Below are 14,524 nucleotides of genomic sequence, written 5' to 3'. Positions count from 1 at the left end.
TCTTTTTAAAACACTTTTACCTTATTCTTGAAAGGCACTTCTGCTGGGCAGAGAATTCTGTGTGTGTGAGTGTTCAGTCATGTCCAACTCTTTTGTGACCCCATGGACTGTAGCCTGCCAGGCTCCTCTGTCCATGGAATTTTCCAGGCAAGAATATCTGGAGGGAGTTGCCATTTTCTCCTCCAGGGGATTTTCCCGACCCAGGGATTGAATCTGCATCTCCTGCATTGGCAAGCAGACCCTTTATCAACTGTGCCAACTGGGAAGCCCACTTGGGAAGCCCTGAGACTTCTACAGGACAGTTATTCTGTCCTTCAAAAGCGTGATTCTGCTGTCCTGCTTCTGAGAGGTCTGTACTCAATTCTGATGATTCCCTTCTTGGTTCTCTCTTCTCTCTGGTTGCTTCAGGACCTCCTGTGTTTGGTGCTTTCCTATTTCATTCTGATGAGCCAGCCTGCTCACCCCCATGTGGGTTTCCTCCGTCTCAGCTTATCTTCTAGGTGTTCTCTCCAGAGCATCCTTAAGCAAATGGCAGCCAGTCCCACAGCTCGAATGGCTGCCTCTGGGCCAAGGAATGCCACGTTCACCAGCCCTGACCTCCACCCAAGTACCAGAGACATCCGTACCAACTCGCTCCATCCTCTCCCTCATCTCAGTTCAGCTTAGAGGACCACCTAGCCTCCCTGAGCCCACTCTTTTTTTTTTTTTTTTTTGGCTGTACTGGATCTTAGTTGTGGCATGCAAGATTTAAGTTCCTGGACCAGGACTGAAGCCAGGCCCCCTGCTTTGGGAGCACAGAGTCTTAGTCACTGGACCACCAGGGAAGTCCCTCCTTGAGACCACTCTTGACCCCATAGGCCACTTGCCCCAGAGCAGCCAGGGTCAGTCAGATCATGTCACAATCTGTCTGAAACAACAAACTAGTGAGTGAAACAACAAAGGAATCCAGGAAGGAACAAACTAATACATAAATGGTTTTAAGCACAGAGTGGCGGGGGGAAGGTGGGCGGGAGGTTAACAGCTGGGCACATTTGGAAAACAGTGAGACTTTGGGATAGGAGAGGGGGCAGGGTATCAGAGAGATGGGTGATATCACCTTGGTCAAGACCCCCTGGCTTGGTCTGACAGGCACAGGGAGCCACAGGTGGGTGGCCAGTGGCAGGATGAGTGCAATGGAGCCTCACGGATGCCCCTCCCCATCCCATGAGGCTCACGTGGGGCACACAGCACTCTCTAGTGCACGACCTGCCTGGGTGAGGCCAGAGTTGGCATTGAGCAAAGAAACCCTGAGGACACCTAAGAACAAAATCACTGACCACGGCTCAGGAAATGATGGCCTGGTAACTGAGGAACACTGCCAACTGGGAGACATTAGGCAGAATGACATACACATGCACACACACACATGTGCACTCTCAGGCAGGGTCACCCTGTAGGATGCTCCACACACCCCACGATCTCCATTTTTTGTCCCAGATGGAGGCTGGTTTTGCAAGGGATTGTAATGTAATTTTGGCTTTTTAGGAAAAAAGCACAGGTCAGGAGAACCAGTGCCTATGAGCGCAGAGAGGGCCCTGCAGGCCAGCCCCACTTTGGCCATAAATGGGGCTGATGGTATGCTCAGTACCTCCTGTGTGTGGCCATAAAACCATCACCACCATCACCACCATTACCCAACCACAATCACCACCCCCAGCTACACCATTACCACTACCATGATCACCACTCTCCCGACAAGCACCATCACCTTCACCCCCCTCACCTACACAGCATCACCACCACCATCACTAACTTCACCTGAACTCCAGCCCCCCACTATATTATCATCCCCACACCCTAACCACTACTGACACCATCACCACCCTCCCCACAACCATCACCTCACACCTTCACCCACCAGCTTCACCACTACTGCTGACCATGCCTACACCATCACCACCCACCATCACTCCACCCTCCAACCATCGCCACCATCATCACTCTGCTAGGCATCCAGAGGCTTCCAAATGAAGCAGCTTTGCCAGGTTTGACCCACATAAGATGTGGGAAGAAAGCTGGACTGGAAAGACCCACAAAGCCAGCCCGGGCCTGTCCTGTTCACTGCTGCATTCCCAGAACCTTGCCTGATGCCTGGCACAGAGCAGGCGAGAAGGGAAGGCCTGGGTGGCCCTTTGAGAGCCAGCCACCTCTGTTCACGGGTCCTGGGCTCAGCTTAGATGTCACAAGCCAGTGCCTCCTTGCAGGGAATATGACAGCTTGCCCCAGTCCTCATGCTGGGAACTGAAGCCTCTCTACAAAATCATCAAGAAAACTCTGGCCTGTGCAGGTGTACCCAAAGCTGAACAGCTAAGTGCATACATGGGTGGTGAATACAAGCCAGGGCTAGCTACTTTACTTGGTGCCCAGTGAGGACACTAATCACCATGAGAGCAGCCTCAATTCCAGTCTTAAATTCCCTCTTCCCAAATGCTGCCAGCAGCCCTCAGTGGACAGCCTGTGTGCCACTGTGGCCACAAGGCTGAGTGGCCTTCCTGGCCCGGACTGGGCACACAACAAAGGCCAGCTGGCACAAAGGCCTGGCACACAAGGAGGAGTGAGCAGCCACCCTGGCACACCCTGGATGCCTGGGGCTCTCCACGCTCCTGAGGATTCTGTCTAGTGCAGAGCCCAGGCACCTGCCTGCCTGTCTGGTCAGGGACTTCACACATAGCCCAGCTCTGCAGGCTTTCCCTCCATCATCCCTTCAGACTGAGCCTCATCGTGTGGTCCACGGTGGGCAGGGCAGGCGATCACATGCAGGGGTACTGTGTCTCCCCACACACCTGTCTGCGTGGGCCCTGCCTGGACAGGGTGGCTGGTGGCCTGGAGAGAGGAGGAGAAACCCGAGGACCAGGCCTTGCCTCAGAGGCACCACAGACCTGTACGTACAGGTACATTCCTCCACACGTGAAAAGCTCTGACTTGCCCACCTTACCCGAGCTCTTACTGTAGACCTCAGTCTCCCCGTCTGTTTCCCAATTCTGAGGAAGAGAATTCACTTCTTGCTCTCAGAATGGAACTGCAACCAGGCCTAGGTCTCCTGACAACCCCCTCCTCTGCCATGCCATCTACGTAGTCCTCTGCTGATGGGCAGGAAGGGGTCAGGGTGTGGCTGAAGTTTGGGGTAGTGAGGTGTGCAGACGAGATCTGCAGCCCAGCTGCATGGAGCCAGCAGCCCAAATTCCTCCCTTGTGCCCAGGCCCCAACCTTCTGTTCCCAGAGGCCTGAGGGCCAGGCTGCACCTAGCAGGCACCCGTGGCCACCACCCACATCCCCAACCACCCGGACCAGCTGCAACAGCTTCACTCAGATGATGGACACTCATGCCCAAATGTGATTTCCCAGCTGCCACTGAGTTACTCACCAGCCTCACTAGCAGTTCCTTCCAGCTTCTATGCAAAGGAAACTGCGAATTAGGTTACAATTAATTTCTTTACCCAGGGCAAAGCCTGACTGGAAAAAGACTGGCCACCCAAGTGGCCTGATGATGACTGTTCTGCAGGTCACCAGGCTCCCTTGGCTCTGGGGTTCCTGTGCTTTGTAACCCCAGCCAACGGCAGGTGTATCAGCCCCGGCCTGGTCAGGTCAGCCCTGGCGACTGGCCAGGACATCCCAGGCTTTGACTCTGCTGCTGCTGCCCAGCAACTGTCCCCCTCTCACCCAGCAGGGCATTATGACTCAGATCTCAACAAATGTGTCACCTCATTGGACCTCCTTGAACAGCCATGGTCCTGCCCCTTTCTGCCCCTCCCCCCAGCACCGGTCTCGCCCAGCCCAGGTTTACCATTAACCAGCAAGGGCTTCCCCGAAGGTTCATCAGGTAAAGAATCTGCCTGCGATGCAGGAGACACAGGTTCGATCCTTGGCTCGGGAAGATCCCCTGGAGGAGGAAATGGCAACCTACTCCAGTATTCTTGCCTGGAGAATCCCATGGACAGAGGAGTCTGATGGGCTACAGTCTATGGCGTTGCAAAGAGTTGGATTTAACTCAGCAAGAGTGAGACTTCTTTATTGGGTTGGCCAAAAAGGTCGTTTGAGTTTTTAATGCATGATATTACAGAAAAACCCAAACGAACTTTTTGGCAAGCCAATGCATTCTTCCCGAGAGGCTCTATTCCAAATGCTTCACGTGCATCACCCTACTAATGGACACGACAACTGCCAGAGGTAAGGACAACTTCTGGTTCCTGTCTTAGAGCAAGGAAACCAAGGCAGAGAGAGGCTACCTTGCCCAAGGCTGTACAGAGTGAGTGAGCCAGGACTTAAGGGTTCTACTCTTAGGTATACATGGCCACCAGGCTCCTCTGCTCGGTGACGGCTGTGCACACACATGTGGAAAAGCCAGGGCACCATGACCTGGGACTCCAGGCCACCCATCCACCTGCTTGCTGACCAGGTGGAAAATGCAACCTAAATAATCCTCCATAGTCTTCTTCAGTCTCCTCAAAAATGCAGGTGCCCTTAAAAGTCTCCTCGTGGAAATTTGCTCTTTCATATCTCAGTGAAACAGAGCAAAGGCCCAGGAAGGCATGAACAGGGGGGAGTTTGCTCGGCCAGCGCTGTCCAACAGGGACAGACATGGTCAAGGCTGCTGAGTGTGCAGGTACCTGGGGATGCTGGGGGCCTGATGTGCCCATGCCCCCTGGACACAGGACTGAGCCTTGAGGGGTCCTTTTCTTTGCTGCTGTTAGATCCTACTATTCGATACCTGGGTTGGGAAGATCCCCTGGAGGAGGAAATGGCAACCCACGCCAGTATTCTTGCCTGGAGAATCCCATGGACAGAGGAGCCTGGAGGGCTAGAGTCCATGTGGTTGCAAAGAGTAGGATACAACTGAGCATGTGTGCGTGCACACGTGCACATGCATGCACGCACACACACACATTTCACCTTCAGAAGTGAGTCTAGATACAAAGGAGAGATTTCAGTGTGACTCGTGAAAGCAGAGAGACAAGTGCAGAGCCAGGCCCAGGCCACGCTCCTTCTCTGTCTTCCTGCATGGCCCACTCAGTGCTCAGCCTCTCTGCGTCTGTTCCCAGCTGTGAACAGGGACAGGGACCCTCCCTGGAAGGGCTGCTGGGACCAAGCACCTACTGGTGGGAGCCAGAGCCACTTCTCCTCTTTTCTCCCTCTCTTTTTTTTTTTTTTTTTTGCAAAGAACTTGTGGTTTATTAAAGACAACTTGTCGTCAGCAGCATTTATTCAACGAACAAAACAAATGAAAAAATAAAAGCAGACTAACATTCTGACCCTTAGAGTGAGACTAACTGAATTCATTCAGCCCAGTGTCCAGAGTCCTAGGGGCAGCTTCCCAAGGAGGAAGCCTTGGAGTCTCGGGGTCTCTTGGCACCTCCCTTGAGAGTCTTGCCGGGGGGTGGGGGCGTGGAAATTGCCAAGGGTAATTCTTCCCTTTGGAGGAGTTCAGTCTAACCTGGGTATGGTCCCTGTGCTCTTTTGACCTTCATCACAAAGTCAAGGAGAGGACACTGGACCCAGGTCTGCCACTGAGGCAAATCAGATGCAGTGATGCAGGATGGTCCCAGGAAAGAGGAGGGCAGAGGGACAGGCGAGAGGGAATGCACTGGGGTCCTGGTCAGTGTCTGCTGGGTCACAGGCTGCGGCCCCAGCCTCGGGCTGTGAAGGGATCACGCAGGGGCTGACCACCAGCAGACGAGTTCTGGTACAAGGGTGACCCAGGCTGCTGGGAGGATGTGTGTTTCTGCCTCATACTGGTGTGGTGTCTTTACACACTAGTTCTCCCTTACACTCAGTTCTACCACAGAGCTCAGAGCTCCCCCAGCCAGGACCTTCTGGAAAACCAAGAAGGTCCCAGAAGGCAGGGAGAGAGGATGCTGACTGACTCTGGAAGGTCAGGAAGACCATGTCTCCAACCTGCTTCCTCCTTTCCAGCCTTACCCTTCATTTCCAAACCAAGCACTTGCCAACCCGCAATAAATAACCAGGAGTCCGAATAAAGAGCAAAAATCTTCCAGATACTGTGTGGGAAGAGGAAGAAAAAGGGAAGCATACAAAGTCCCAGAAGCATCCACAGGACAGCCTGGCAAGGAGCCGCCTCCTCCCTGACTCCTGAATGAGACCTCCTTGGGCCCACAAAGGCTTCCTGATAACCCCCTAGTCAAGATCTTCCCACCCTGAGCAGGTGGGAACACCTGGTGGAAATTTGATAAAGCAAAGTAAACTCAACAACAAAAGAAGGTCCACCCAATTGAAACAGGGGCAAAATAGTTGCTTCCCCAAAAAAGATACAAATGGCCGAGAAGGAAGTAAAAAGACTCTCAGCATCACTGATAATTAAGAAAAAGCAAATCAAAACCATAGGTGAGGACACTGCTTGTATCCAAGAAAATTGATACAATTTAAAAATATAAACAGAAACTAACATGTGTTGGTGAGGATGTGGTAAAACTAGAACTCTCACACACAGCTGGTAAAATTGTAAAATGTTTCAGTTGTTATCAGAAAATAGCTTGGCAGTTCCTCAGAAAAGAGCTTGGCAGTTCCTCAGAAAAGTTGAAATTATCACATGACCCAGCAATTCTACTCCAAAATAAACACCTAAGAGAACTGAAAACAGGGATTCAAACAGATACTCACACAAAAATATCCACAGCAGCATTATTCACAAAAGTCAAAAGATGTAAACAACCCAAATGTCCACCAAGAGATGAATGAATAAATAAATGTGATACATGTTGCATTGGCCCTAAAGTTCATAAACCCAAACAAACTTCCTGGCCAACCCAATACATGCAATGTAATATTACTCACCCTTAAAAAGGAATGAAATACCAATACATGCTACAACACGGATATACCTCCAACCAAGTAAAAGGAGCCTGATACAAATGAAAGGTCAATTTATTTTAAATATCCAAAATAGACAAGCCCATAGAGACAGGTGCAGAGTGGCAGTTACCAGGGGCTAGTGTGGGGGGACTAGGCGCACTGCCTAATGGGTATGGGGTTTTCTTTGGGGGGTTAACAATAATGTTCTGGAACTACACAGGGGTGATGAATATGCAATGCTGTGAATGTACTAAATCCCACTCAACTGTTCACTCTAATTTTGTTATGTGAATTTCATACCTCAAAAGAAGTGAATTTTAATTGTTTACCACCCTGTTCTTCCCCCCATCTCCGCAGGAGAGACCACCCTGGAAGAGGCAGGGGCACAAGTCCAGAGCAGACCCCAGGAGCCTGCACAGGTGCCCCAGTGTGCATCCCACCAAACCACCATGCTCTCCTCTGCACACTGGCTTCTCTTGCAGAGAAAAGGACCCTGTGATGGGATTCCAGCCTGTGGAAATGGGCAAAGAGCCCAGGGCCCTAGAAACCCGACTCCTCAGAGCTCTGGGCCCCTCTTGTGCACACAGTCAGGTGTGGAGTGGCTGCCAAGGGCAGGGGGCGGGGAGCAGGAGACAAATGAACAGTGTTGAGACGTTGAGACTGGGGGTTTCTGTCACCCCCAAGTTCATAGTCTTTCCTGCTCACATAGGTACAGGGGATAGGTGGCTGCAGAAGAAGATTCAAGAGGGTCCCAGCGGAAACTTCTCAAGGCTCTGTGGAGTCACATGTGTGATCTCCTGTAAAGATCCCCTGCAGGTGCCAATCTGATGAGGAGGCTCAACCCAGTGGCAAAGCATGTGCTCACAGCACAGAGTACACGGTCACCTTGCACCCATGTCATGGCCAAGAGGTGGCGGAATGGAGTGCTGATTCCATCCTTTCTCCTTCCCAGAAAGAAAAAAAAAGAGCATCAGATGCACCATGGGCAATGCTGGAAAGGCAGGATAGGGGAGGAGGGAAGGAGAAAGCACACTCTGAACCAGCCCCCCAGCTTCTGGGTCTTTCCCTGTTTCACCGTATCTGTGTCTTTGACTGTTTCAGGGGTAGAAAAACTTGAGAAAGAAACTCCATAAACTCTTTCCCTCCACTCGGACTCCCACCACCACGCTGTGCACCCCAGATCGCCCCCCACCCCCACACCTGTCTCACTCTCAGGTTCTGGCACACAGAACATATATCTTCCCAAGCATTTTCCAGGCTGTTAGTTAAAGCTTAGGAACTTATAGTTTTTCTTTTCCTTTTTTTTTTTTTTTTGTTAATTAAAGCTTAGGAACTTACATGGTTTCTTTCCCCCTTTTGCTAAGACTAAGAACCACTGGAGTTTTCTGGCAATCCCATAGGCAGGAATGGGGGACTAGAACCAGTTCTGATGTCCATTATCTCACCAGAGAGGTTCTGACTGTTTCAGAAGCCAAATTGTTTCTTCAATCACAGGGCAGTCAGAGCTGGTAATCAGGGCACAGCTTGGAGCTCTGCCTCCCTCTCCCGGCCACCCTGCCCCTTAGATACTTCTCTGGAGCCCAGGGCCCTGTGGAACCCAGACAGTAGCTCCCAGGTCAGAAGAGTGAAGGCTTAAGATGGGGATAAAGTAAAGTCCCAGTACCTGAATCTGGGGGCAGTGGGCTGGGGCCCCCAGGACGTGGGTCTGCAGGGGCAGGGGTGTCTTCCCTGAGTGGGTCCCAGAACTGATCCCTGCCTGCCACAGAGGCCCCCAGTCCCACTAGGTATCCTTGATGTCATGGAGAGCCTGCATCGGCCGGACCAACAGGTGGGCACACACCTGTCCAGGTGCACAGGTGACCTTTCTACAGTGGTGCCTTGGCTGCTATACTCTGTGGAGCCGCTCACCAGGCAAAAGCAAACAGAGGTGTTTGCTCAGGGCTGGCCACCTGCTCTCCTTGAGGGCCCAGGTGGTGCCTGATCTGCCTTCCCCAAGCTCCTGCTGGCGTCATCACACCCACAACCACGCTTTCTAGGGGGTATCAGTTCTACCTCCCTGCTCTCTCTCGCCCCACCCTACCTTGCCCAGGGTCTTGCAGTGGACAGCTGATAGGGCCACTGGCTTTCAGGCTCCAGCCTCAGGGACAGGTGCCAGGGGCTCCCACAATTACCCAGCTGTGAGGCCAGAGCTTGATGGAAGCCCAGGTCTCGTCTGGTCCAGAGCTTGGGAAGGCGGATGGTGGGAGGATTGGGAGGTGAAGCCAGGCAGGAAGTGGGCCCCGTCCACAGGGGCTCCCAGGGCTTCAGCCCAAAGAGGACAATACCCTCAGGTCCTCTCAGGTATGGCGGAGCTCTGTCTTGGGAGCCACAGCCTCCCTTGAGCATGGGAACACGGGGGTCAGGGAGGGGGACCTGCGCTGCCAGTCCGCTGCTCTGGGGTAGGGAGGGAAAGCCGTGTGGGCTCTGGAGGCCTGAGTCTTCATACCCCTTCAAGCCCCTCTGAGACTACCCAGGGTGATCTCTCTGAGTCACACCAACCCCCCAGTCTTCCAGGAGCTGAAGCATGCCCACCCATAAAGCATAGCACTCTGCCCTTGAAGACCCAGGGGAAGCAAGTGAGAAGGCAGGAGGGAGGGAGGGAGGGGGATGTCCTCCACCGCCTTCACACCCTGTGGCCCAAGCCCAGAAGGGCCCCTTTCCTGCCTGGCAGCCCACCATCCCTGCTTCCACCCGGCCCCACAGCCTGCCTTCTGCCATGCACTTCCATTTGATATCACACACACACATTTGAGATAAATGACAGCTTGGCGCTTCCTTTACTGCCCATTTCTCCTACATGGAGATAGCTCTGAGGTCAAAGTCACCTTCTGCATTCTCCCCGGGTGCACCCCTAGTCCTGGAGAAGCTGCCTGGGTGGCAGGTGGTCCCTCGGAGCGTGTATGTGGGCTGCTCACCAGTACTGTTATTGTTACTATTAAGTCACTCTCTCAGAAAAACAATTGCAGAAACCAGGAGGAAGAAGAGAAAGAAATGAAGAGGAGAAGATGAGGGACTGGAGCCTGAACACAACCCCCACAGGAGGAAGTGTCCTCCCCCACATCCACAGGAAGGGGGTGGGTCTCCAGAGTGGAGACTAGCCACTTCTTCAGGATAGAAGGAAGCAATACCGCTGTTGGGGGGCACTTCTCCAGCTCTGCCTCTTTCCTGGGGAGCCCAGTGGGCACTTTCTTCTCCCAGAATGTCCTGGAGTCCAGGTAAGGAGACACAGTCATACCCATGTGCCCTGAAGCCCAGCCCCTGCCCTCCCCCACTCCTCAGCACAGTGGCTTCTGTCAGGTTCTAGGTCCCCAGGCAGAGGCGGGTACAAGGGTCACACTCTCAGCCTACACCACTAGCACGCTCCCTCCCCTGGGGCCAGTTATGACAGGATCCCACCTGGAGGCAGTTCCTGGACCTGTAGGACTCCCAGACATCAGCTACAGTAGCAGTCCCATCTGAGAATCAGCCAGAGTCCTGCGGGCTCCTGACTCAGGTGTTGGGGAGCATGGCAGCACACTTCCGTCCCAGACCCAGGCCAGGCTGTCCCTCGGGCCCCTGGAGCACCCCACCAGAGGGTGACCAGTGGGTGAGCAGACTCAGGGCCACCTTCCCCACACCCATCCCCGGACTCCTCCTGAGCCCTGTTGCAGGTCCCCACCACCGCTGGCCCAGAGGAGGGGCTTGCTGAAAACCAGAGGACCAGGGCCACAGAGTCATGAAGTCCTCTTCACGGGCTCAGGTACACGGGCTGTGGGAGCCTCAGTTTTCTTACCTATGAAATGGGAATACAAGGCCACATCCCTCAGGGTTTCAGGAGGATACAGTGAGTAGCAGACAGGCGGTGCTGAGCACAGGATCAGCATGCTGTGGGCCCCCTGGGGTGGCTGTTGCTGGCATCACCTTATCCAGTTAAGACCAATAGGCAGAGGGCACCTCTTTTGGGTCACAGGGGGAGAAGCCCTCAGGCAAGGCAGCAGTTTCCTGCCCCCCCCCCACTTCCGCTTGGCACCCCATACTTCAGGTTAACAGATCCCATAATTTTTCATTTGTTTTCTCCTCCCCTGGCTAAAAGGCCATTAGCACCCCATTAGGTAAAAGAATCCCATTTTCTTCACACCACCAAGGAAACAGTGATTTACTTAGCCATCCTTAATGCAATTCTGCAGAATAAAGGCAATTTTGCAATGGTCTCAATAAACTTCCCCATTTGCTCTCTGCTTGCAGACCCTACTCTTAGGAGCCTACCAGCTGACCCAGCCCCTTGCTCCCTCAGAAGGCTGGACTCTGCTAGGGCCCAGGACAGTCAGTGTGGAGCGCAGGCAGCTCTCAGAGGCCAGAAGGGCTTAGGGGGACCCAGGTGAGCCTGATGAAGCACACCACCACTCGTCCCTGGCCAGAGAGGGAAGGGGCAGAAAGAGAAACAAAGAGGTCGGCAGAGCAGTCTTCCTGGCTGAGGGGCTGCGCTGGCACCTGCTGGTCCCAGCAAAAGTGGCACACCCAGGTCCAACTGCAGAGGGGCAGGGCCCACAGCCTGGAGAGCAGGCTGGAAGTCATGGCCAGTACTGGGAGTGAGAGGCCCCAGGGGCGTGCAGGCACAGGGGGCAGGTCTCTCCTTGTGGGCAGAGGTACTGAGCAAAACAGGAACCCAGAAGCCAGGCCAGGAAGATGGGAGGTGCGAGGCCTCATGAGGAAGAGCAGGGAGAAGGTGCTGGGTGAGCAGTCAGCCTGAGACATTCAGGGAGAGCCCTGGAAGCTGGGAATCAGTCTCTTCATCCATGCCACGGGGACATCTGTACCTGCACTGGAGCAGTAAAACGCCACACACTCTTCTGAGAACAACTTCTAGATGGGTCCAGGATGCCCCAGGTGGACAGGCTGTGCCCCCTGAGTGTGAATAGGGAGGAGCAGGTGTCCCTGTGTATACACGCAGGGGTCGCAATGTGTGGGAGTAGCAGGGAGGGGGGCTGGGTTTCCCAGATAAGGGTGTAGTGTGAGGGGCCGAGCATGGGTGTGAGTGTGTCCACAGGCCTCATGATCACATATCCTTGAGAAAGGGCAGTGGTGTCTCGGTGATCACCAAGAGTGAGCATGAGAGTGTGTGAGCATGGATTCAAGAGTGTGTGTGTGTGCCCATGTGTGCCCTCACACAGATACCAGAGTGTGGGTGAGGAGTACTGCCCTACTCTGGGAGTCTGTGTCTGGGATGGCGCCTTTTTCTGAAGGCGTGTGAATTCTTACACAATGAGAGTGTGTACACATGGAGAGGGGCACACACTAGGGGTCTGGTGATGTCCTATGACCTTGGTCTGAGCACCCCTGAGCCCTCTAGCCCATCCCTGCCAGCCCTGAGGCAGTGCTTTCCTTCCCCAACACTGGGGTCCAGGCCACTGCCGCTCCATCTGGTTGCCTCCCTACCCTGCCTCTCATCAGTCATCCAGCACAGAAGAGAGCTTCCGGTCTGGGGGAGGTAGGTCTAGGCCAGCAGGGAGGGCTTTCATCCCCTAGAGACCCAGCCCATACCCCAGGTAAGAGGCACGGCCACTGAAGGGCTGCATCCACAAGGGGCCGCCCTGAGGCCGGGCTACTCCCAGCCTGGGTGAGTCCCGGAGCAGTGGCCCTGGCTCACTTGCGGCAGTCTGGAGCGCCACACTGAGAGAGCTCCAGAACTGCCACTCTGAGTAGTGTGCCCGCAGGCCTCTCCAAACGCCCAGCTGTCTCCTCCTGAGTACCGCGGGGCCACCTCTCCACTCTCAGTGTCGTCAATCAGTTTCTTACTCATCCTGTTGGAAGAGTGGGTGGGGCAGGAGACCTGCTTTCCCTGGATTGGAGGGCCTTTCTCCCACCACCCAACTCCTTAAGTCCAGGCTGTGAAAAAGCCACTTGCATTCCTACCAAGTGTCACAGGTCCATGCTAGCAGCCCCGCTCCCAGTCCAGTCCTCCTAGCCTCAGCTGGACACCTTGGCTAAGCACAGGAGAGGCATGGGAAGTCCTCTTCTAGGTTCTGAGGCCACCAAGTCCACCCTGGCTTCGGCCTCTCACCTGATCACCCGCCCATTACTACAAAGTTGCAACGCAGAGTTACAAGAGATCTTCTGAAGGCCTTGTCTGTGTTTACTTCTGCGGAGTCTTCATCCTTCTTCTGTCTGTTTCCGCCTCACAGCACCCTGACCCCAGACTCCCAATGCTTCCCCCATTCTTCCCCGGGGCATGGGAAGGATTTCTCCCCTGCCTTTCCTGTGATGGGCTGGGGGCCCATCCTAGTGTAAGTATCTGACTCTTGAGTTTAGGATCCAGTCATACAAATGAAACCTTGGGCAGGCCTGTGAACCCACCGTCTGTGCAGGACCCAGGGCCAGAAGCAGGGAACCACTCACTGCCTCTTGTATTCCCAAAGGCTGAAGGGAAAGGTGGGGAAGGGTGGTGGGGGCTACTCTCAGAGGGAAATTTAGTACATACATATAAGTATTTAAGAAAAAGAAATCAGGGACAATTTGAGAGAAACTAAAATTCGTGGCCACGGGGGGCAGGGGGTAAGAAGCAGATTCCACAGCCTTGGGGTTCATTCATCTGTTGAGAGTTTTGGAGGTGGGGGCAGTGACCAGCCTCTGCAAAGCCACTTCGAATCCTCCCAGCACTGATGCTGACAACACACAGCCCTACTCCACTCCAGGATGGTAAAAGCGCTTGGTGCATGTTGGCCCCAAACCGTCAAACGGTGCCAAAGGCTGCACCTTCAGGTACCCCTGTGGGGCAGCAACAGGGGACTCTAAAGAAGTGGGTGGGACTGGAGCCAGGGCCGGTGGCGCTGGGCCAGCCTGAGCGGGCCCTCGAGGGCAGCCTCCCTAAAAACCACAGGCTTGGGGGATTTTTAAGAAGTAGGGTGGCAAAAACTCACAAGGAAAAGCAACCGTTTTAAAAAGATCAGATCCCCTCCACTCTCACCTGAGAGAGGATATCAGAGCTGGAGGAGAAACGCACCGACGTGGAGTGTGACAAGGAAACCAAAATGGAGCAATCGTTTACAGAAACACAACTCCTCCTGCCCCAGTGGCAGGCTTTTTAGGGCTACCTTACCCGTCCTCCCCTACCTGCACCAAAACGCCAACAAGATCCGCTTGGTTCGCCCCGAGACGCTGCTGTGGCCCGAGGCGCAACCAGGCAGGCGAGCGTGGCTGCGACTCGGGCCCTGGGCACAGGCGCCTGGCCCGTGTCCGGCTCCGGCCGAGACCCACCCAGCCTGGGGCCCGAGGCGCGCTGCCCGCCACACCACCCCACTCCCAGTGGAGCCCAAGTGGCCAGTAACTGCCTGGCCCGCTGCCCGCCGTGAACAGAAAGGCATTTTCAAACGCGTCCACTCCACCGCACGGCTCCAACTTCACCCCGGCCGCTGCGGGCACCAGTCCTCGACAGAACTCACCTTCCCCGAGCAGGGGCAGCAGCAGAAGCAGCAACCTCAGCCCCACGGCGCTGGCCGTCGCCTTCGCCATCGCCGATGCACGCTGCGGCTGCGGCGAGAGGGACGCTTCCTTGGGCTGGGGGGCTCAGCAGCGGGGTGCGGCGCTCAGCACCGCCCGTCCTGGAGCGGAGGACGCAGTGAACACTGCGGGCACCGAGCGTCGGGCGCGGGCTCCAGGGCAC

The 14,524-nt window shown here is 54.6% G+C and overlaps 1 protein-coding gene across 1 annotated transcript in view; it reads right to left on the bottom strand.

The window, feature by feature from the left end:
- LOC122691268 (proto-oncogene tyrosine-protein kinase receptor Ret-like) overlaps positions 1-14,501 on the bottom strand; it is a 49,157-nt gene extending 34,656 nt beyond the window's left edge. Inside the window, 1 exon segment of the mRNA XM_043897920.1 lies at positions 14,304-14,501. Within this exon segment, the coding sequence (XP_043753855.1) occupies positions 14,304-14,373 (70 nt within the window). The 5' untranslated portion in view covers positions 14,374-14,501.
- Between the last annotated feature and the right edge of the window lie 23 nt (positions 14,502-14,524).

This window comes from Cervus elaphus, unplaced genomic scaffold (assembly GCF_910594005.1).
Source record: "Cervus elaphus unplaced genomic scaffold, mCerEla1.1, whole genome shotgun sequence".
Classification (NCBI taxonomy): Eukaryota; Metazoa; Chordata; class Mammalia; order Artiodactyla; family Cervidae; genus Cervus; species Cervus elaphus.
The sequence above is the reverse complement of the archived record's forward strand: the minus strand, read 5'-3'. Positions and strand labels throughout refer to the sequence as shown.